This window comes from Alosa alosa, chromosome 6 (genome assembly GCF_017589495.1).
Source record: "Alosa alosa isolate M-15738 ecotype Scorff River chromosome 6, AALO_Geno_1.1, whole genome shotgun sequence".
Taxonomy (NCBI): Eukaryota; Metazoa; Chordata; class Actinopteri; order Clupeiformes; family Clupeidae; genus Alosa; species Alosa alosa.
Window position 1 is genome coordinate 7,411,972 of NC_063194.1, and position 23,918 is coordinate 7,435,889.

Here is a 23,918-nt window from a genome sequence, read left to right on the forward strand (position 1 = left end):
CGCACGCATCTCTATAAAAGCCACACACACACACACACACACACACCGGCATCTCTATAAAAGCCACAGTCCCTCTGACACACAAGAGCCCTCCCACTGCCTCTGCATATCCAACCCGTAACTCTAGAGAGTCTAGAAAGAGAGTCGGCAGCTCTTGGAAGGAAAGCTTTGCGTCGCCCCTGTGTGACTCAGACATTCCAGACTCTTGTTGTTTTTTTGAAGGTGGGCTGCTAGGCTGCTTGCTACAGCCAGCATCGCCTCCACCTCCCCCTACAGCCTCTGCTCCATCTGTCGCTCGCTAGGGGCCTCAGCTGCAGCCACTGCTGCTGCTGCTGTTACTGCGTGAGGCTCACGCTTCGTGGGCAGAGAAAGGATGTGTGCCCGCATCCCTTTTCCAGTACACGCTGCACACTATTACTGTAAAACCGCCCAGGAGAGAGATGTGTGTGCGTGTGCGTGCGTGTGTGTGTGCATGCGTGCAGACAGGCAGGTGGATTTTCTGGAGCATCCTCTCTGAGCATTTCTCTCCTGAAGTGCTCAAAGTTTTGGCTTGCCTTCTCTGTTCAGTAGTAGTAGTAGGTGTGTGTGTGTGTGTGTGTGTGTGTGTGTGTGTGTGTGAAAATTATGATGGGCTAGAAGAGACAAGTAAGACAGATGAAGGAGAACATATTGACAAATGTATAAGAGTAGACTTTGTAATATAAATGGATTCAGGCAAATTTGTTGAAAGACCACTTGTTTGAGACATGTTGACATATCACTCATTCTTCTTTTTAGTAGTAAGCTGGCTTTTTGAGGAATACACGTGTTCTGTCGTGTTGCTTGTGCATTCAACAGTTGCCTAGGTGGAACTCAGGGGGAAGAGCGTGTTAGTGTGGCCCTGTAAGCAATGCATTTTCAAAAAAAAAAAAGAAGAAATAAACAAACCTGCAAACAAATGTGCAGTACAGTACAGTAGCTGTCCAGTACAGCTGCCGGTGGGGCGTTAGTAGGCAGTGTTTGCAGCATCACCCCGTCTGTTTGATTAAGCACTTGTGTTGTGTGTTTTGGACGGGGGTGTTTTCTGGAGAGTTTAGAATGTCAGACTATTATTTTCTGTGTGTGTGTGTGTGCGTGCATGAGAGAAAGAGAGATAATGAGTGTGTGGAAAGAGCTCTGAGCCATTGCCGTTAGCTGTAGGAGATTAGCAGGTGCACCGCTGTCTGATGATGCCACTCAGTCTCTGCTATTTTTATCCTGTCAGGAAGTGGCATTCTCTCTCACACACAAACACTCACACACACTCACACACACTTATATGCATACATGCAGATGTATTTGTATGATTTTTATAAGAATATGAACATCCAGGGGCGGACTGGGACCAAAAATCGGCCCCGGCATATTTGGCCCAAGCGACCCTCAAATCAGTGGGGCACACCTAATTAAATACAAAATCTTTGAAAATATATGCATTAAATATGCATATATTTTCAACTGTCATGGAGCACTGAAAGAGATGTAGGCCTCATTGGTTATCTCTCTGACTGATCAGAGGTAGGCATGGAGCATATGATCTCCATATTCAAGTAGGCTAACAAGCAATTATTAAATAAGAGTTTCTGCTTGAATTCAAAGTATCATTTCAAATTATTCAATAGGCTACAATTGACAGCAGTACCAAAAATGACTGAAGCCTATGTGTAAAGAGTTAAGTTACTCAGATTGTCTTTAATGTAATTTATACCAGTTATCCGTGTAGGACAACTGAAACAACACAAACAGGGTTGTTGCTGGAAATATTTTATTTACTGTATACTACCTACCTACATTGCTGGTACATTTTGGAACACTACAGCTACATGAACTAATTATCTTAGTGTCTTACAGTAGCCTATCGTATAGGTTATATATACTGTAGCTTAGTTGGCTTGTGCATGACGTGACGTTTTGTAACCTACATTTCAGTCAGTCTTATAGTCTTTTAGCCCTTCTTTACCATGATAACCCTTCCAAGATAGAACCCTTCTCTACTTTGAGAGACCAACCACCACTCATGCCATCGATGTTGAATTTTGGGCGTCTGACGGAAACTGATCAATCTGACCAACAATTAACGTGACGTGAGCTGTTATTGGATCAGTCCAGTGTCAATATTGAAATGTAACCAATGGGCCGCTGATTGCCCTTCCTTTGGGCCGATCGTTGGCCAAAATAATTAAATTATATATATATAGCCTATTCTATCGGCCCAAAAGGTGCGTCGGCCCACCGGGAAAATGCCCGGTATGCCAGATGGCCAGTCCGCCCATGTGTACATCCATGTGCTTCTGTAGGCGCACACACACCCTGGCACTCACATAGATTCATAAAAGTGAAACATAGAAGTGGGTGTGTGCCCTTCAGCTGAATTTTATAGGAGATAACCGCACAGGGTTTTACAACGAAGGTATGAACGCTGACACTGCCATATTGAAATCAAGCCTGTTTCAGGAAGAATATATTTTAAATCTGCTGCATTGGCTAGAGTTAATGGGAACTATGTTGTGTGCACAGTTTAAGCTCTGATCCCTGATGTAATTGTGTAAACAGCAGTGACAGCAGATTTCCAGTCTTTCAATATTTGTCCTATAGCTTCTGATTGCCATCTCCCCAGACCAGCCCAATAGAACCTTGGTACAGGTTTCTATTTTCTACAGTTTATTCATCTGAAGTTAAGCATTGTTTGAGAAAACCACATGGATTGTGGACAACTCTTTCCTATATGTTGTTTTCCCAACACTGACCTACAGAGACCGTGTTTTTTTTACAGTGTAGGCTACGGCAGATTGTGAGGAGATGGTTGCTTAATGTGAAAAAAACAAAGTTTTGGGGTTTAAAATTGTGTGACTATGGTAACCCTCTCTGGTTGATCAGCTGTGTTCTAAAGAATGTTTGAGTCAAGTTCAGCGTGTGCTGTTGTGAACTATTTGTTTCTCACCAAAAGCCACGATGAAACTGTAACAAATAGGCCATAGCTTAGGCTATGTGGGCTAAAGAGTCATATCTTGGGGAGTTGTCTTTATGGCAAGTAGCCGTGTAATAAGCGGAATAATGTATAGAACACCGATCATTATCGGTGTTCTATACATTATTCCGCTATTATCTTGTTCCGCCCTGAAGGGACCTATTTCCCGATAATGACCGGCGTTCTATACATTATCCCTTACATATTCCATACATATTCCATATTATATATAATCAGTTGATCACAAACAATTATACAACTAGAAAAGGGCTAGCCGCTAGAGTGTTAGACAACGGTGATGCGAGGCAGTTTAAGCACCATCTCTCTCCTCTCGCGTCAATCATCGAGGCCATTCTGTGAGGTTGCTTTGTTCCTCCCATCCGACACAAGTGGCCATTGTGTTTCGGGTGCGGTCCCATGCGGTCGAGGGGCCAGTTGAAACCCATGATGCACCCCGGCTCTGTGTCCTGCAGTAGCCTTCAGCAGAAATCCGAAAACAGAAGTGTTCTAACGTGACTCCCACTCTCTTGGTCAGCCATGCATACTGTAACTGTGATGGGCTCTTCCAACAAATTTCTCCTGGATAGAGAGTGAGAGAGAGACACCGAGAGAGAGTGAGAGACAGACACAGAGAGAGAGACAGACACAGAGAGAGAGACAGACACAGAGAGAGAGACAGACACAGAGAGAGAGACAGACACAGAGAGAGAGACACGGAGTCAGACACGGAGTCAGACACAAGATCATCTTTGTTTAGGTGCTCTTTGTTGGGGTCCGTGCCTTTGCTAATACTCATCCAGAGAAGGCTGCTGTTTACTTTATGGATGGCTGTGGAAGTGTTAGTGTGGGAAGGGGGTTGCTGCTAACACTTCTACAAGAATTAGCAAATCTACAAAGAATTAGTACATATTTGTGCTCAGAGTGGGTTTAAATTGACGGCGGTAAGATGTAGGCTAAACCTGCAGGTTGTAGGTTGGTCGGGTAAAAATCGCTGGATAGCAACGTTCTGAGTTATAAACATCCATGTGCAGAAGAGCGTCGGAGCCCATCGGAGAGGACAAAGCCTACCGGTATCCACACAATACATTTAACTGTTATTTCTAAGTAACCAAATGATAGCCTGCATGACACTTTTATTTCATTAAACACCTGACCTGGTGTCAGCAAATAGATTTTAATCCAGAAGTTTCTAATTGTGATAGCCTATATTTTATAGTTAAGACAAGGCGTTGACTGCATTGAATTGTCCCATCAATTAAAAAGCACTCTCAATTGTTTTTGTTACCCTTCATGAACATCTTGAAAAATAAGGAAACATTAAGATATCATGGTTACTTCACGATTTGGTCGCAAACACGTTACTTATCGTTAGAATTAGCAATTTGTGGGTTGGGTTCGGATGGGAGTGGGTTGTTAAAAACCCTGACCCGCGCATCAAGTAGGCCTAGGCTCAAAGCAAGCTACACGTGCTATAGGCTACAGTCAGGGATGGGCAGTCTTTATGATCCATGTATTTAAAATATGTATTTCAAATACAAAATAGTAAAATTGTCCTTTGATTTTTATTGGGTTGAAGAAAATGGCTGCATGTTTTGTATTAAAATACTTTAGGCCTATAGGTGGGTATTTTTGTAGTTTAAAAATACTGCCAGATATTTTTGGTAAAACCAATACTTTTGGTGATGTGATGAAATTGTGAAAGTGCATAACAATGAATGTAGCCTCTGACTGAATCTGAATCTGAATCTGAATATTCTGATCACACAAGAAGTCATTACTAAGTCAGCACCAGTCAGAGGCTACATGCTAATTTGGAAAGACTTCTTGGGTGATCAGAATATTCAGATTCAGAAAGATGATCCAGTGCAAGATGAGTAACGTGTAGGTTGCTCACACACACCAAGTGCATAGGTTTGGTCCCAGCTTAGGTAGGTTGTCTCGGAGATGTACACTTTAATAAGGAGACGTTCAAATGAATACAACTTAACAACATACTACTGTACGAATGAGTTCGCTAAAACATTGGTAGGGACAATTTTGTCATCCCAAATACAATCCCTCTCTCACACCAACCCACTCACTCAACCACATGGCTCACCCACACTTATATAGTTGCCTGTTTATGGTAGAACTTTGGAGTAACTTTGACTGTGATGTGTACATGTCCTTCTGAGCAAGGTTGCTGGGCAATGTTCCTGAGCATTGTTGGTCTGGCACGTTCCCTTTGATATCGGGCAACTTATTTTTCTTGAGAATTTTAATTATCAGTAGGCGGGTTTCCCTGTAAAATTGCTCAAAAACTTGCAACAGGCAGGTCAGCATAGTTGATCTGTTGACTGTTGACTTTGAGATTTATGACATACAGTAGGCAGAGAAAAGCTGTTGCTCTCATACAGTTTCCACTTAATCAATAGAGTCAGTGTACTGATGAAGAAATAGATTAAATAGACTGATCAATCAGGATGGTGTACGAAAGCCAGATTTTTTTTAATATGGACACAGACAATGGGATTGTGAGGAGCAATTTGCAGAATTTGACAAAAATAGTATTTTGGATTAGAATTGCAAACTGCAAGTCATGATAAGACCTGTTTATCTATATACTGCATTTAATGCACAAGAGGCATTTCAGTGTGCTTTACATAGATAAAAGCAAATGGAACATCATAGTTAAAAGAGAATAAAGTGCATACAATGGAATCAAATAAGTGCATAAATGAAACAAACAAATAGATTTTTAAAACGTACAGTGTGCATAATTGTGTGTTTCAGCATGCTCACCTCAGTGAGCCTTCAAATTAGGATCTGACCCTGACGGACTGGGTGCACGCAGGCCTTTGGGTGTTGGGCTATCCAGCGGCCTACAGCAACCGTTTTCTAACACCCTGTGACAAATTACTCACTGATCCTATTGCTTAAACAAAAACCGTCCGCTTGCTGCAATGTCTGTAGTTTGGCCACCACAGATGTAATCGCTGGCAGATAGGCCCGTTTCGTAGGAAATTTGCTATCAATATTGCGAAATGGAAATCGTTTTTCTCGAGAAAAGCCTGTTGAGTGTTTGGATCAGGGATTGTACAAGCCCATGGATTTCCCAGACACCGTTGCCAAAGAGTTGACTTCCCCAATACATCATCCCTGCTAAATATAGACAAAAGGTTAACAGTCACAGCTGGGATAAGGTACTCGTAGGATAAGGATAGTGAGTTGCTGTTTCTTTTCAAATGTTCTGTGTGCGTAGGCATCTGTGTGTGTGTGTGTGTGTGTGGGTGGGTGGGTGGGTGTGTGTGTGAGTCACCTATAGCTGGTCATTGCTCCAGTTATGGGTTCAAATCATTTCTGTGAAGTACTCCTCTGGTGTAAATTCATATTTTATTCCTTGTAAAGTACTGTGACTCCTGTCTGTGAAAAGTGCTATGTGCATAAACTTCACTTATTTACTTTACTTTTACAATTTAGACCAAGTGCATGCTAGCAAAATATATTTGCTCTGCTCAGTCATTGAAAATGTCTCTCCTTTGATAATATAATGCTACCTATATGATTTGCATTCTGAAGTGTGTGTTGGTTGGTTTGTTTGTGCCAGATAACAGCGATCTGATTGCCTGTATGGTGGTGAGCAAGGATGGCGTTCAGGCCCAGCGCTTTCTGGCTGTGGACATCTACCAGATGAGCCTGGTGGAGCCCGAAACAAAGCGTCTAGGCTGGGGTGTTGTCAAATTCGCCGGCCTGCTGCAGGTACCACATAGAGTGTGTGTGTGTGTATGCTTGTGAGTATGATGAGTAATTGCGTGTCATGTTCCTCTCTCAGCCCTTTTCAATTGTAGTCTCTTCAAAGAAATTCCACATAATCACTCTCGACTCCAGAGGGAGATTAGCAGGAATGCGAGTGATGGTGCGTGTGCATGTACATGTGCATTTGCATGTGCTCGAGCGTGCATGTGTGTGCTTGTGTGTATGTGTGTGCGTGTGTGAGTGTGGTCCGTGCATGTGTATGTGTGTATGCGTGCGCATATATGTGTGTGCATGTGTGGGTGTGGTCCGTGCATGTGTATGCGTGCGCATATATGTGTGTGCGTGCGTGCGTGCGTGCGTGCGTGTGTGTGTGTGTGTGTGTGTGTGTGTATGTAGTAGGACTGTCAAAATGTCAAGCAACATACTCTGTAATTAATTAATCTATTCAATTCCATTCATTTTTTTTGTTTTATTTATATAGCGCCTTTCGTGCAAACAGCAATACAAGGTGATTTAACAACAGCACACTTAAAAAAATAAGCTATAAAACAAAAAGAATAATAAAAGCAATAAAATATGTGTAAATACAAGAAAGATAATAGAGAAATATAAAAATCAAAGTACAAAAGTCATAAAATAAGAAATGTATAGGGATTTAAGAGAAGGCAAGACTAAAAAGGTATGTCTTAAGATGTTCAATTGACTGGACCATCCTCAGCTCAAGTGGCAAGCTGTTTCACAGAGAAGGACCATAGTCAGCCTCCCCGTGTGTTTTGGTCCTCACCCTAGGAATAACTAAGAGGCCAGAGTCTCAGGATCTGAGTGGCCGTGATGGAAGGTACGGTGAGGGCAAATCTGATAGATGAACAGGCGCAAGTCCATTGAGGACTTTAAAAACCAAAAGTAAAATCTTGAAATCAATTCTAAAACTAACAGACCGCCAGTGAAGGGATTTTAAGATAGGCCAGTGGTGTAGTCTAGTGTATGTGATGCGCAGGACTACGCAGTATACCCGCTTAAAAAGCATCACCATCTCATTATACCCACTTAAAATGGGCAAGGATACGTATTAACAATTGGGGTTGATCACAGTATACCCACTACAGCTAACTAGACTACACCACTGAGATAGGGGTAATGTGTGCTTTCTTTTTGGTATTGGTCAGAACACGTGCTGCTGCATTCTGAATTATCTGCAGCTTGTTCGGATTTTTCTTTGACAGGCCAGTAAAGAGAGTGTTACAATAATCAAGCCTGCTAGTAATAAAAGCATGTACTAGCTTCTCTGTGTCTGCCTGGGTGAGCAGAAGCCGCACTTTAGATATATTTCTAAGATGATAGAAAGCACAACTGGTGATATGATTTATATATGACTCAAAGTTCAGATCTGAGTCAAGGAACACACCAAGATTTTTGTAATTAATCTAAATCAATCACATTCATCCATTTTTGCTATTCACATTTTTAAAAACAATTTTACCAGATGAGTGAATCAATGAAGAGCCAAACCAACATTATAGAGTTTAAAGTTCAATGTCTCTCTCTGTTATATAAATGTTTCCTTGGGCGCAGGCATCAGCGTAGTGCCTGGTGTCAGATGTTTAGTATGATGAATGCAAATGACTGAAGTTTTCATTTGTGTTTAATAATATACAGTACATGCCTTGTGTCTGTGTCTGTGTCTTTAATGCCACAGGACATGCAGGTGTCGGGGGTGGAGGACGACAGCCGGGCCTTGAACATCATCATCCACAAGCCTACGTCCAACCCACACGCCAAGCCCATGCCAATCCTGCAGGCCAACTTCATCTTCGCCGACCACATCCGCTGCATCATCGCCAAGCAGCGGCTAGCCAAGGGCCGCATCCAGGCTCGCAGGATGAAGATGCAGAGGATAGCTGGTAAGTACCCCCCCCCCCCGCCCTCTAAAACCCAACACAAGCCCTGTCTCCCCTCTGACAGTGAACGTTAACTAAGACTTGACTGGTATTTAACAGACGCTTAGCTATATAAAGTGACATGGACCCATTTTGTTTTGGAAAGGGTCCGATTTGCTTGGTGGAATCTAGTTTCCCTTTCGCTAACACTGTGAGAGGTGGCGTGTGATCTTGCCGTAGGTCTCTGAAGTTCTCTAGTCTGCCCGTCTTGTGGAAATGAAGAAAATAAAGTGGAATGACTGGGTGGAATGGCATCCTACAGTTATGGAAATCCTGAAAAAGGCATGGATTTTTAAAATCTGATTTTCCACGCTTGGAAAACTCATGACAGGTAGTATGATGAAGGTGCAGTTTACACTTGAGTTGACCATAGTAAATTACACAAATATGTGTGTTTACGTGTAGGTTTCCCAAGGTCAAATGACTGTCAGAAGGTCGGAGGAAGTTTATGGGTTGTGCTCTCAGGAATGGAATGCACATCACATTGGTTGTGAGTCATAGGAATAGTGATGTAGCCATCAGCTGGCATTTTGCCTGCTGGCATTTTGCTGGTCAAGCAAACTGCATTGGATGTCTGATGTCTAAAATATTTTTGTTCATCACCAGCTAGCATACACCAGCCCCAGGTCAGTTACCAGTTGATCCCATATTAGTTGTGCAGAAATATAGCCCGTCTTATACACACCAATTGAATTGAAATAGAAATTGTAAAGATTTGTATTTTTTGTCATTATTCCATATTTAGTGTAGTCATATCAGAACCTGAAGTAGCCTACAATCCAAATGCAAGCATGAAACTTCAGAGTATTACCTTTCATTTGAGGCCAAGATTATGCTTATGTGGGGTTCATATGCAGTAAGCATTTGATTGCCAGTATGCATTTTGGATAACCCAAAGTCCTATGGGGAGTTTTCATAGGGCATTTTACCAAATGCATGAGCATACCTTGGCAAATAATGGTCTAAAGTACTCATGTTGTCATTCTATATTGATCTACTTTTGCACACAGCATGACAAGACCTAATGCTAGGACTCAAGTCATATCAAGTCAAGACCTAGAGGGCTGAAATGTGATCAGTTCAAAGATGCTTGTTATCCGGTAGAAAAATAAAAGAATAATCTAGCCTTTGTAACTTTGTGACAGTACATCACACAGTTATTCTAATTGTTTTCCAACAGTGTCTCAGCTTTCCAAAAGAGAGCAGACGTTTGATTATTGGCTAAAGTATGTATGCCCTCCTAAGTCAAAATGGGGCAAAAGTATAATTTATAATTGCTCAGATTTGCAAAAGAAATGTTTTAACACATGGCACTGACAATTCAATAATGGGCCTTTTCACCACCTCTGAGCATCCACTAACCTGGACCTTTTAGGGGGCTTTCCTCTCAGGGTGAATGAGAGTATGCTTAATTGCTTTTTACCTGACATTTTTGAATACAGATGCAATGATTAATGCATCCATGGCCAGGATATAATTATATAATATGACCTGATTTTAAAAGTGACCTATAACAATAGGCTATGCAATACACTTTATTTTGTTTAGTGCTAATAAAATGATTAAGCCTATTTGGAGAGAGAGATGTTTAGAATGTGACAATATGTCAGTCATCGTGTGAACGAAAGGCTACTTGTCCTGAGCAAGTGTTGTCAATGAACAGGCTGTGAAACTGTTGGCTAAGTTAAAGACAGTCATGAACAACTGATGCTAATTATCTTGGAAACATTCTCTATAGCAGCAGTCACGTTGTCATTGTTTGTGTCAAAAAAGTTGTGGATTTGTTGTAACATTAAAAGATGTCTTACTCTGTGCTGAAACCATGAACTGATGCTCGAAGCTCCAAGGTGAACGAAACTTGGAAGTAGGTAACAGGTTCACGTTCAATAATTCACGTTCAACAATTCCAGGATACGCGTATTTCATTGGTTGTTGCGTTAAATCTTACCCAGATACAATACAGTTATTTTCTGATTGGCTATTGTGTAGCCCCTCTCGTTATTTTTGATTGGCTGATAAGTGGCAGGTTCAACTGCAGGGGAGGCGCGCTTGATTCCTGCCGGTTCCATAGTGAGAGCTACCCTGGAAATACAGAGTTCTCGCGAGAGCACAATTTGAATTGTGCCCGCAAGATACTCTGGCCACGAGCAATGATCCAAATTTCTTCTATCTCTCGAGCGAGAGGGACCAATCAAATCGGTGTAGGCGGGACAAAGGCGAGCTACACTGATGACTGACACTGATGAATTGTTGTGATTGGTCGTAGCGTTATCCAACTGCGTGCAGTGAGAGTTTCAAATGCATGCTTGGTGCCGCCCCTCGAATTGGGCCATTTTCATTACTCCGTGGCCAGACCCTTAATCTGAAAGATTCCAGGGTCTGGTTTACCAAGCTAAGTGAGAGCGGCGCGGCCAGAGACATTTTGGGCGCTGCCGCAGCGTATTAAATATATAAATAGTTTTTCTGCGTGAGAAATACAATGTGTGGCGGGAGAGCGTGACAAACGACTGAAATGAGTGACTGTCACGCTCAATGCGTGACACTTGAGAGCCCTGTGTTCGTTTTGCTCGGACCCCGTAAATCACCGCTTGCGGTTATATTTTTATCCTTATTATTGTCATGGTCATTTGGCCATTTGATGTGGAGACTTCAAATTGTTGGAAAACATTATTACACTGGTCTTAGAAGAGGAAATAGTGACTGATACCAAATGAAAAAAACATCACACAAAAAACAAAACAAAAAAAAACATCACACTTAATGCACATTTTTCCGAAATGTATGGCCCTTTCGAAAGCTATTTAGTACAGACTTTAAATTGTTTACACAAGCTTTTTATAAGTTGGTCTTCCCCTCTAGAAAATTTGAGGTGGCTAGGGAAAATATTTGTGAAGATATTAACGCCCAAACATGGCACGTGTTTTTTAAGCTGTAAAAATAAAAGAATTTCAAGGTCTGATGTAGACAAGGTTTGAACAAAATCGGAGACGGTGCAGCAACAACGTCTGATGTGACACGGAATGACTCATTTGCGGGGCAGCATGTCGTAAAACGTGATTGTCTTGCACGTAAATGGCAACTGATAGAGCATGACTGATTAGCTTTGACTCAACGCCAAGGGATATCAACATACAGACAATATGAGGCCAAAAGCACTTTAGACATTTGTATTCAACCTAATTTGACAGAACAGTAACATAATCATAAATCATTTTGTTAGTGAATAACATTAATTAAGTTAATACATAAGTCAATAAAATTGCTTTTCAGCAGCATCATCATTTATCAGCATAGCACTCACACACTTGGTCTTATTGTTGAAGCATGCTAAAGTTATAGCCCGTATGATGTAACAGCATGGCATTAGAAAGGCACACCTTCACCTTTCTCACAAAGCCGCCGCCTACACACACACACACACACACACACACACACACACACATACCCCAGTCAGTAGTTTTCAAAGAAAGGTTTCATTTTGTCTGATGACACATGTTTCTTGTCAGTGGGTCTAGCTCATTGTTTGATCAGACCTGAAATTCCTGAAATCCCTCCCTTCAGTTGAAATCACGCTTCTGAAATATCCCCCACTTCTGGACTACTGTAATTTCTCCTATGTACTAAAGTGAGTATGACTGATAGAGAGATGGATGCATACAGTAGATAGACAGACAGAAATAGAAATCTGGTGAAAAGCTAGTTCTTACATATATTACTGGTTTGTGGAAAACTAATTTCTGAGGTAGCGATTTTTTAGGAATTAGAAGAGGCTTATGTCAAATTGACATCTTATGAAATCTTAGGAATGGGACACCACACCATGGGCTACAGGTCAGGTAGAGTTCTAGGAACTTCTCTATATTGCCTGGTATTCCTGGTGTGCCCTTCATCAGCTGTCAACACAGGCTTCCTGGTCCCAAACAATTGTGCGTGTGAGTGTGAGTGTGTGTGTGTGGGCTGGCTTAAAAAATCAGGGCTCAGACACAGAAGTAAGTAGGGTTGTGCCAGTCATCACCTACTGTATGACGTGTTGTTACATTTATATGTAAGTGGTGTTTATGTATGTGTGGTGATGGGGGGGGGTTGTTGTCACTATTGAGTGGGATGTTTTTCCTGTAATTAGTGATCAGAGGTGTAAGAGGAAGTAGGAGATTTTTCATAAGGAAGTGAGTTGGGGGGTGGGGGTACCATGTTTATTTATTCATAGTAACACTTTAAAAATGCCTGTGTTTTTTTTTTATTGATGTAAAAATCCCACTGAGGTTTTTGCTGTGAGTATTTCCTAATGACGCGACCCCCTGTGTAATAATGATTGATGTGAAACTCCTTGGACGAAACAGTGAATGACTCTGTTTCTCTTTGATGCAGTCATTTCTTTTTCTTCATTTTCTCTCTTTCTGTTTCTGTTACTTCTTATCTCCCACTATTTCACTCTACCTCACCACCACCTCCTCTTCTTTTGCTCTCTTTTCACCCCCCCCCCCCTTTTCTCTATAACCCACACACTTACCCTCTCTCTCTCTCTCTCTCTCTCCCCCCCTCTCAGCTCTGCTGGACCTTCCAGTGCAGCCTTCCTCGGAGGTTCTGGGTTTTGGTCAGTCAGCAGCTGCGTCCTCCCAGTTGCCCTTCCGCTTCTATGACCAGTCTCGCCGTGGCCCCGCCGACTCTAATGCTCAGCGCTCCGTCTTCGACAAGGTCCCAGGTAACCACACCTCAAACAGGAAGCCCTGTCCCTAACCACCCCCAACTCATTTATGTGTACACAGGGAACACACTCCCCATTTACCCCCGCCTACATAGGGAATAGTGTTTTTTGTGGCCAGTGTGATGTACACACTCTGTGCTTTCAACCACTGTGTGTGTGTGAGTAGTGAACACACACACACACACACACACACACACACACACACACACAGGGAGCAGTGAGTGAGCACACAAACACACACACACACACACACACAAGGGGTGGTCAACACACACACACACACACACACACACACACACAAAGCAGTGAGCAGTGCAGAGCAGTGAGCACACTAGGAGGACACACAAACACACACACATAGTGGTAGTGTACACACATGCACACTACATGCACACCACACACACACACCACACACACAAAGACACACAAGGGATAGTGAACACACACACACATACAGTTTAGCAGTGACAAAGTCATCTGAAAACAATGAAAAGCAGACATGAAGCATTACTATGTTTCAGTTTGTTTAGAGACTCTTGAAAGATAAAGAATTTTGTTGGTTTAGAAGCATGACCTCAAAGACTCCACAATATGAACTTGTTATTCTTTCTGCCTTTATTTCCATTTTTATACTCGGCAGTGTCTCCTTTTGCCTGAAACGGTCTGTGTGTGTTTCAGTGTTCCTGTTCTATGTTGTGGCTGCCAGCTGCTGGTTCTGTTTTATTTCTCCTGAATTTTAGGAGTGGGTCGGTGTGTGTTTAATGCACGTGTTTTACTGTGTTAATGTGCGTGTGTGTGGGTTTACGCTATACTTAACACTACGCTTACTAATGTTACTATTTTTAGTGTATTTCATGCTAACAGTTGAATTTCTTCAGAATGTTGTGTTTTTGCATGGCCGACATTCCTGAATGGTCCCACTAGTGCACTGGCAGACACGAAGGGCAGTTAAAACTCACCAAAGCGTTGAGAGAGAAATAACATTAATGAAGCCCTATTTTCTAATCATGTTTCCTCTTTTTCGGTTTGCGGATTAACACGCTTCAGTGAAAACATAGGCTTCTGTGGAAAAAGGCAGTCAGTCCACTTCTACATAAGCAGTTTAAGTTAGCTGGAACAGCCACAGTTGCATCATGATATGAAACCCTCTAGTGAGCTCACTCACGGATGAGTGGACACAGCTTTCTCACACATGGCCCTATCTAATTGTGACCCGTTACTTATCTATCCGCTGCCTTCGGGGGTCTTGACCTGTGTTAAGTTACCTCATTGTGCATGTTTTATCGCCATAGTCATACTTATTCGGTTAAACATTAGTAGTATTAGAATTAGAACCTGGTCTGGCTTCACTATTGAAAGCGGTGTGGTGGCAGAAAAATCTTGATTGTGCTAGTGGTGATGATTTTTTGGAAATGAGTTTATTTGATGTCTTAGTGAGTGAGGGGGTATCACCCAGGAAATGATACCTGTGATCAAACCTCTCCATTTCACATCAGAGAAAGGCTTGTCCCTTTGCTGTCCCCACCACCCACCCCCTTTTGGGGGTACTTTTCATTTTGAAATGCAGAAGTGAAAATCTCTCTAGAATCTGAGAGTGACAAATACTAGTTGAAAGACTGCTTACCAACCACTGCCTGCCTTTCCCATGTTGTTGGTCAGGAGTGCAAACACGGCTTCTGTTCTAGAGTTTCGAGTAATCTGTTCTGTTCCACCAATTCATTAAGGGAACAGATGGAGTCATTGTTTTTTAGGGAAAGATAATTCGACTCATGTTGGCCATCTTTTTTTGCATGGGTTTCTCAGAAGCGCCACCAGAAAGTTGCAGTACGTGGAACTGCAAACAGTAGGCTTTTTCAAAACCTAGAAATAGCGTAGTTCTTTGTGCTTATCATTATTAGAAGGCATGGCCCACGTCAAGACCTGTTTTCTCATCTTTAATGAGGAACTGTGTACTTTTATTTTAGGTATACTCAAAGTAAGTATAGACTTCTGTCATTCTTTGTCACTCTGAGTCATGCTGATTTGACCTGTAGCCCACTGATGTCAATCCATCTTTCAATCAGTCAGTCTATCAGTCAGTTTCCACTTCTTGCTTAGTTTCTCCTCAATGCGGTCCAATCAGCAACCAGACTGACTGGGTGGTAGGCTTTGATAAGTGTGAGGCACCTGATGTTGTGCCTGGGCACTGCAGATGTGAGTAGGTGTGATTAGATTTGAGTGTCAATCAAAACCACAAATGTATTCCCCACCCCCCTCCCTCAGCTGGGGAAGTCTGACTAAAACGAGATTCTCGCTGCCCGCTGCTGTGGTGTGACGTCCTTTTAGATGAAGCTCACTCTCTTCCAGGAACTGTTACCCAGCTGCCTGCAGCAAATAGACCGTTTCTGTAGTGGAACTGTAATTGTCAGGCATGGTTGGGTCTACAGCTTTAGTGCAGATGTGTTTCATTCAAGGAAATTAATGATTTTTGTGTCAGTTCATTAACTTTACATGGAAGAGCAGTAGCGGCTCCTGGGTTGACAAATAGGCGGGGCAGAGTCTGATGATCAAGTTTAGAAAAAAAAGGCACATTAAGGGCGTCCATGGAGATTTTGTTCATTTTTACGGCTCTTTCTTTCTATGGCTAGGCTATGAGCGAAATCTGGGGAATGGAATCCCATAATGTTACCACTTGCGGTCAAAACACCGTTTTGTTCATGCATTATTAACCTATGGTTAACCTACTTAATAATTATTTTATTCATAAGAAGTGAAGATTCCAGACAAATAAAAGCTACAAGGTAGGTACCGGTAATCAGCTCATTAGCTCAGATCAGTGGAGAACTACTTTGGGGGAAAAACTCAAGAGGGAAACAAATTAACCGAGAATTCAAAATCAAAATCAAAATCCCACTGGAGCTTCAAGCGTAGGCTTCATGCCGCATTACACCACTCAGCTCTCATAGTCAAGTTCAAGTTGTTTATTGTCATGTAGGCCTACTCATAAAATTGTAAGTAACGAAATGAATGTGTTCAAGAGCCAGCTCAACTTTTAGAGAGTAAATTAAAAGTAGGCTATTCATTAAAAAGGTAAATATTCTGTGTGTATGGGGGGGGGGGGGGGTATATGGAATGAGTGCTTGCGTGAGTGCTTTGAGGAAGCTTGAACTATCAGATAGGATGGCGCAGACCAGGGCTCGAATTACGTGGGAGCCAGAGGGAGCCGAGCTAGATAGATAGATACTTTATTGATCCCCAGGGGAAATTCAAGGTCTCAGCAGCATACAGACAACACAAACACATTCTTTAACAGCAGAAAGAGTAATTAAAGTATATAATATAAAAACACAACTGAGCAATAAGGACTTTAGAAGATAAATAATATGCTAAATATACTAAAATACAAATTATACTAACTAACACTTAATCTAAATCGATTCTAAAAACAGTATCCACATAGTGGTGATTAATCAATCAGAGGCGCTTGCAATGACTGAGGCAGGGACTGAGCCTGTGATTCTCTGTGCATAGTAAGGTATGGTAAGGTGCTCTAAGGTGCTCTGTGTGAATGAGTGTCATGGTGGTAGTGCAATGGTGATGGTGGTCATGGTGATAGTGCAAATGAGTAAGTGCAACAATGCAGAAATAAAGTAAAGTAAAGTCTATATATCTATATATTTAACTATTTAAAGAACATGTATAAGTGTGGCCACAGTTCGGCTGTGGCATGGAGGGGGTATGCATATGTGCTAATGTGCTAATATAGCACGCAAACAGTGAGGCATAAAGACACTGGTAAAAGTGGCTAGTGGACAGACAGTATCCAAACATGGAGGGGGTGAAGAGGCAGACAGACTATGCAGAGAAGTCTATCTCTCCTCTTCCCTTAAGTGAGGCATTGAACAGTTCAATGGCCCTGGGGACAAATGACTTTCTCAGTCTGTCAGTTGTGCAAGGCAGTGAGCGAAGTCTCCAGCTGATCAGGCTCTTCTGGTTAACAATAGTGCTGTGGAGTGGGTGACACTTAACCTGACAATAGCCAGATGAATGTCGTTCCGCTTAGCTCCGCCTAGCTTCACTCACATCCATCTGGGACCTCTTCCATTGAGAGTGATTTCTGTAACCGACTTTATGGTTCAGCCAATCAGGACGCAGGGCGGGAGTTTCATAGATGTGACATAAGCGTAAAGCGACTGTGAGACTGTTATCAGCGTCCACGGGTTGGCTTCGATGTGAGTGGTTGAAGTAGCACGTCAATAGATGACAGACAAGTGGCTTATTCAATCATATGCAAGCATTTTTTGATTAGGCCCAGCCTTCTGAAGCAACACTTCAATGGATCGGTTCCAGATGGATGAGTGGAGCTAGGCGGAGCGAAATTCATCTGGCTATTGTCAGGTTAGGTGACACTCATTGTCTAAGATGTTGATCAGTTTGTTCAGGGTCCTTTTATCAGATAGTGAAGTGATGCACTCCAGTTCAGCTCCCACTACAGAGCCAGCTTTCCTTACCAGCCTGTCAATTCGCCCCGCATCCTTCTTCCTTGTGCTTCCTCCCCAACATACTACTGCATAGATAAGGACGCTGGCAACAACAGACTGGTAGAACATCCTGATAGCTCCCATAGAGTGAGGACTGGCTCCCATGAAAGCAACAAAGTCAAAAACCTGAGGGGGTCTCTCATATCTTAAATATGAGATTATGAATATAAATATGAGACATAAATTAAAATATAGGCCACTAAGGGACGTAGACCTACACTACGCTCTTGAACGCAGCATGACACCTCACCACCACACCACTAGACTATATGAGCAAACCGTATCGATTTGACCGCACTCGCAAATCTGTCACCCTGCTTTGATGTGAGTGTTTTGTCTATTTGCATAGGCGTTCATTGGGCTAGCCTACGTGGTTTGATACGTGCTGAAAAGTCCTGTTTGCTGTTGAACCTGCGCTTCACCTATTCTATGTTGATTGATAAAGCCATAAATTATGGCCCATAATGCAGCTTACAATGATTGTGTTGTCTGATGATCTAGCTATCCTCTGCCATTTAGAGCTCCGGAAAGTTCCCAGCTATTTTGAAACACCTGTTAGCAATCTCTGATGTCGGAATATTCAATGGCTACCCGACAATATCTCGTCTATTGTTCGTCTATTAATTTTCCACGGTTCAACACATTAGCCTACTAGAACATAGTTTGGCTGGCTTTATTCATTTCTGCCAGTTAGTGCTTTTTCCCCTGTGTATAAGTTACACTACATGCATTATCGTGTTTGACACTGAGGATAGCCTATCTGAGACAGTGGTCTGGTTTAAATGAGTTACGTTGTGAAATTGAGAATGGCACAGACTAAATCGTTTAGTCTATTTCTTTGTATTGTGAAATTGAAATGAGATATGGACTATTACAATCAATAATATGTTGAAATTAATTAAAAGTAATACATTTCTATGAAAAATCTATGTCTGTTGTGTGCGTGTGTCAAGGTAAAGCCTAGGCCTACCGTGCGCATATACTGTACTGCGCAAAAGCGCCACTTGCGCCTAGGCTATTTAATTGTATCGCCTTGTTATCAATGCACGGGGTATGCCAACTTTTTATGAGATAGAGAGACCCCCTTAAAGACAAAAAGATCATTCGAGCCCTGTGGCAGACAAATGGCCAGTGAATGAAAATCTGTCGGTAGCGGTAACTATGATTGTCACACACTTCATAGGCAATTTGCGCAAAGTTAAAAGCGGACCTGCGCTTATCCTGGACACCGGTATGTTTTGCAGAAAGGCACGGGACATCACGTAGGCCTATCATTCTCATGTTGGCCACAAACTTGTCTCTAACCCTGTGTGCCTCCACTGCATCAATTGCTCTTTTCTGCAGCTGTGCATAGAGCACATCTACACAGGGCATGATCTTGTAGAACAGGGCCCAGTTTCCCGATAACGACGGAGACACACTCTTACGAGGGTTTTCTGCGATTCATCTTACGATCGTTCGTTTGGTTTTTCCGACTGATTCCCGAACATGCTCGTAGCGTGAACGCGCGTGCACTGCTCTTAAGATGCAGATGTCTCTTAAGTCTTAAGTGATCTTAAGTCTCCGTAGCATACAGACATAACACACAACATGCACTTACAGCAGAAATGGTAAACATAAGTATAAGTATAAACATATAACTAAACTCCACTAACTAAACATAAGAAAGATAATAAAACTAACAAAACTAAATACTAAATACACTATATAAGTTAAATTAAGAAAGTCCAATGTGCTTGAGGGTAATCAAGCATAAGACGCTTGTAGTGACAGGGCCGGGACTGGTGAGGTGCTAAAAGGAGTGAGTGTCATGGTGAGGATGCGAACAGTAGTCCAACCATAGTCCTTAGTTATGTGAATGATGAATATACAGTATGTCTATTTTGCACGCTAAAATCACAGGTAAACACAATAAAGAATGGGAACGTAAGTTGGATTATGTATTCTAAATTGTAATTCCTCTGTATGTCCTGTTGGTGACCTCAGTGAGAAGTAGCCTACTGTTAAGGGACAGTTCCAGCGTTATGGATGTGACAATTGGACTCATATTGGTAAACAAAATGCCTTAGAGTGGGGGCAAAATTAGTATCAGTGAATTAATTTGCATAACTTTTAATGTAACCTCTGTCCTCTGAATACTGAGAAATCCTCTAATTTCATATAATCAGTTTCATCCTAAGAATACAAGGCATTTTATCAGCGTTATGGATGTGACATAATATGGACACACTTTTGTGAGAGATGACAGGTTTTCTACAAACTCTGTGAATTTTGAAGGAAACTGCCGAAACTATGATATATGTAGCATGAAGGAGACTTGAAGGAACACAAAAAGTGTGTTTTGAAACTATGCATCATTTTAGTAATGCATTACGTAGGAAAAACTGGCTTTATGGATGTGACGGTTTCACGTTATGGATGTGTCGTGTCTGAACCAGTCCTCGACAAACTACATAAAACACATAATTAAGTAGTGAATTTTGATATGAAACAATTGAAATAGTAATCATGAAAAACTAGCAATGAAATTATTGCTTCCTCAGTGCCCACTAAGATCCACAGGAAGAATCAGGACAACAAGTAATTTAAAATATAAAAAATAAATTATTTTTTTTCTTTTACCATCATCAATTTTGGTCAGTGATTCCTGGGTTATTGAAACACCAGGGAACATAATACTTGGTGGCCCCTCCCCTAAATAACTAGCCCTACCTGAACCGTTGCACCCAAGATGACAAAATATTTATGGTATGTTAGTCTCAAGAGCCCACGAAGTTTAGCGTTTGCAGCCATCTTGAATTTAGTCACGATAAGTCGAGCGACGAGTAAGAATAAACAGGTATGATAAGGGATCAGATTCCAAAAATAATTTTGTGGAAAAGCATGGATTCCAGTTTCTTCCAGTAGCAGCAACTGGAATCCATGCATTTCCACTGAATTATTTTGGAATCTGATCCCTTATCATACCTGTTCATTCTTACTAAATTAAACTCGAATTTATCGCGGACTAAATTCAAGATGGCTGCACGCTAAACTTTGTGAAGATACTGTCTGTATAAATCGTCTTGTAAGTAAACTACCAGTGCTTTTTCAAAGTTCTCAATGTCTCGTTTTTAAATGTCAGGGCCCTCGGAAGTCTACCAATGAAGTGTGGAGATACATTGAGCCTCGTAAATGGTGTAAAACAGTGATTTATTTGCATGGCTAGCCCGATGCCAAAGCACCACCATTGAAAAAGCTGTTGGTAGCATCGCTAACTAAGCCAGATTTTTGGAGTGCAGGGGACAAGCCGAGATGGGCTATGAGACATACGTTCACACTCGGTATCATGTTTCAATACACTTTAGGTCAATATCACACCGGAATTCTCCTTTAATGGTTTGATTCTAATGGCATTCTCGGTCTTAATGGTGGGACTCTAATGCCGTTGCGGCGGTGCAGCGTCCTGGTTGCGGTGGTGTTCTCTATGTTAATGGCGGGGTTTGGTTGGTGTTGTGTGTTAATGGTGGGGTTCGGGTGGTGTTCTCTATGTTAATGGCGGGGTTTGGTTGGTGTTGTGTGTTAATGGTGGGGTTCGGGTGGTATTGTCTGTGTTAATGGCGGGGTTTGGTTGGTGTTCTCTTGCAGGTTTTGCGGTGGCCCACTCTGCATCTCAGCACAGTCCCTCCCCTCTCTTCCCCCCCCCTCCAGCAGCAGCGGCAGCACTGGCCAGTGCGACTCAGTCACCACCAGCACCCCCTCCACAGGTAACACACACACACACACACATACAGACACATACACACTTGCACGCATGCACACACATTTTACACATGTGCATTTATATACACATAAGCACAGACACACACTGCACAGGCATGTCTACACACATTTACACACGCATGCACACACACTCTACATATACACACATATATGCACACATTTATTCACATACTCATGTATATTTACACACACACTCACACGCACACAGCATATGCATGCTCATACACACTGGTTTGATTGTTCAGAATTAATTGATCTCTCTTATTAACTCATATACTGCACACACTGAAAGACTGGAAATGGTATGAATGTATTGTACAAGTTACAATACATTTATACTGTAAATTCACCTAACAACACATGCAGACAACACTAACTAAATGGCTAACTAGCTTATTGGCAGGCGTATATTAACCTCACTTGAGTGCTAGTGCTTTGTAGCATAATGCACGGGATGTCTGTATTAATACCCCCTCCCCCACACACATACACACACATACACACACACCTACACACACACCAGCCCAGAGGTTCATAGTGTAATGTTTGCTGCTTGGTGTGATCCAACGTGTCACATGCCTCCCACTGAAATGCATTAGCATTTCTCACCATTGCATACATAAACTCTGTGTGTGTGTGTTTGGGAGTATGTGTGTTTCTGTGCATCTGTGTAATGCAATACATGTGATGTCTGTTCTTTTGGCCATGTCAATTTGTGTGTGTGTGTGTGCAGGGGTTAAAGTGGGGGGGGAGGGGGGACGCAGTTCCGCCACCTCAGATAAATTAATAATAAATATATTATTTCATACCAACAATATAGCGCTATTATATTGTTAAAATAAATAGTGAGTTAATTTTTTGCGTGTACAAAGGTCACCAAGAAGCTAGCAAGTATTGTCCAAAAAGTATGTGTCCAACAGTGAGTCATTTTTTCCCTGTTGCACCGACACTGGATTTTAGGGTTCCCCCAAAAATCCCACAATCGTGCCAATGTCCAATGTCCTGCCAATGTACTCCAGACGGAAACTCCAACCTGGACTCCCACAAACCTCTAAAAGGAGAATTCCCCCATGTTTACGCCCCCAGAGTGTAACACTGTAGATGCCTGGCTTTTCGTACAGACAGTACTCGTGACCTCGAGAAACAGAGATCTGTGTGAACAATCGCTGGAATTCTCCTTTGAGGATGGATGACCTAAAGGAAAAGATGCTCTGAGGCAACTTTTTAGTGTTAAACAAGACTAACAGGGTCCCGATATCAGACATCCACAGACACATCACTCTCTCTATCTCTTTTTCCCTCTCCCTCCTTCTCTCTCTCTCTCTCTGTCTTTCTCTCTCTCTGTCTCTCTCCCTCCCCCTCTCTTTCTGTCTTTCTCTCTCTCCCTCTCTGTCTCTCTCTCTGTAAGCCCACAGGTAGCACAATTCATTTGGTGATTAAGAGTGAGTTTGGGAAGAGGAGGAAAGACCACAAAGTAAACCAGAGAGGAACAGACTAAGAGTGAGAGAGAAAGAGACGCATATTTAGAGAAGAGAAGAGAAACTCAGCTCAGCATGGCGGAGGATTATTTAAAAAAAAAAAAAAAAAACCGCTCCTTTTGATTGTGATACCGCATTATAAAAAAAACCCTGTCTTACTTCCTTGAAGAGCTGCACGTCTTGTCTGGCAATGCCGAGCCTCGTGGTGAATCACTCACGACGAACATTTCCACCTACCAGACCAGGCTGCTAGGCTAAGCTAAGCCAATGAATAGTGAACAGCAGTAGACGGGGGAGGTGTCGCTCTCTGTTCTCATCACTGGGTTTTCTGTAGTAATTCGGGCGAACGGACGCACAACTTTTACAACTGAGCTGTTTGGTGAGGTCAAACAGCCTCCTAAAGGGCTTGGAAGCCGAGTGACATGAATGTCACAAAAGTTTTTTTTGTGCCATCCACGCCTCCACATATTAGTGGACCAGGTGGAGATTTGAGACTGGCCAAGGACGCTTTGAAATACTGTCAGGCCAGCCGATGATACTATGATACTATAGATCACAAACTTGCTGTACTAACTAACTGGTAAAAAAAGGAAGCTTCCTTGTAGCTGACTTCTGGGAAAGGAAGTGTATCATTATCTCAAAACACTAACCTAAACAAACACTGATGGCAACCGCGTCATCTGCATACACAAAAACGTGTCCGCCACTGAAGATGCGTTTTTTATAGACGTGTGATAAACACACATCATCTTAGCAACAGCTCACAGATGGTCCCTGACCAGCACTTCTGTCCTA

The 23,918-nt window shown here is 42.2% G+C and overlaps 1 protein-coding gene across 1 annotated transcript in view; it reads left to right on the top strand.

The window, feature by feature from the left end:
• clec16a (C-type lectin domain containing 16A) overlaps positions 1-23,918 on the top strand; it is a 65,618-nt gene that overhangs the window by 35,977 nt on the left and 5,723 nt on the right. The window contains 5 exon segments of the mRNA XM_048244928.1: positions 6,573-6,724; positions 8,418-8,622; positions 13,205-13,360; positions 21,511-21,555; positions 21,558-21,629. Of these exon segments, the coding sequence (XP_048100885.1) occupies positions 6,573-6,724; positions 8,418-8,622; positions 13,205-13,360; positions 21,511-21,555; positions 21,558-21,629 (630 nt within the window).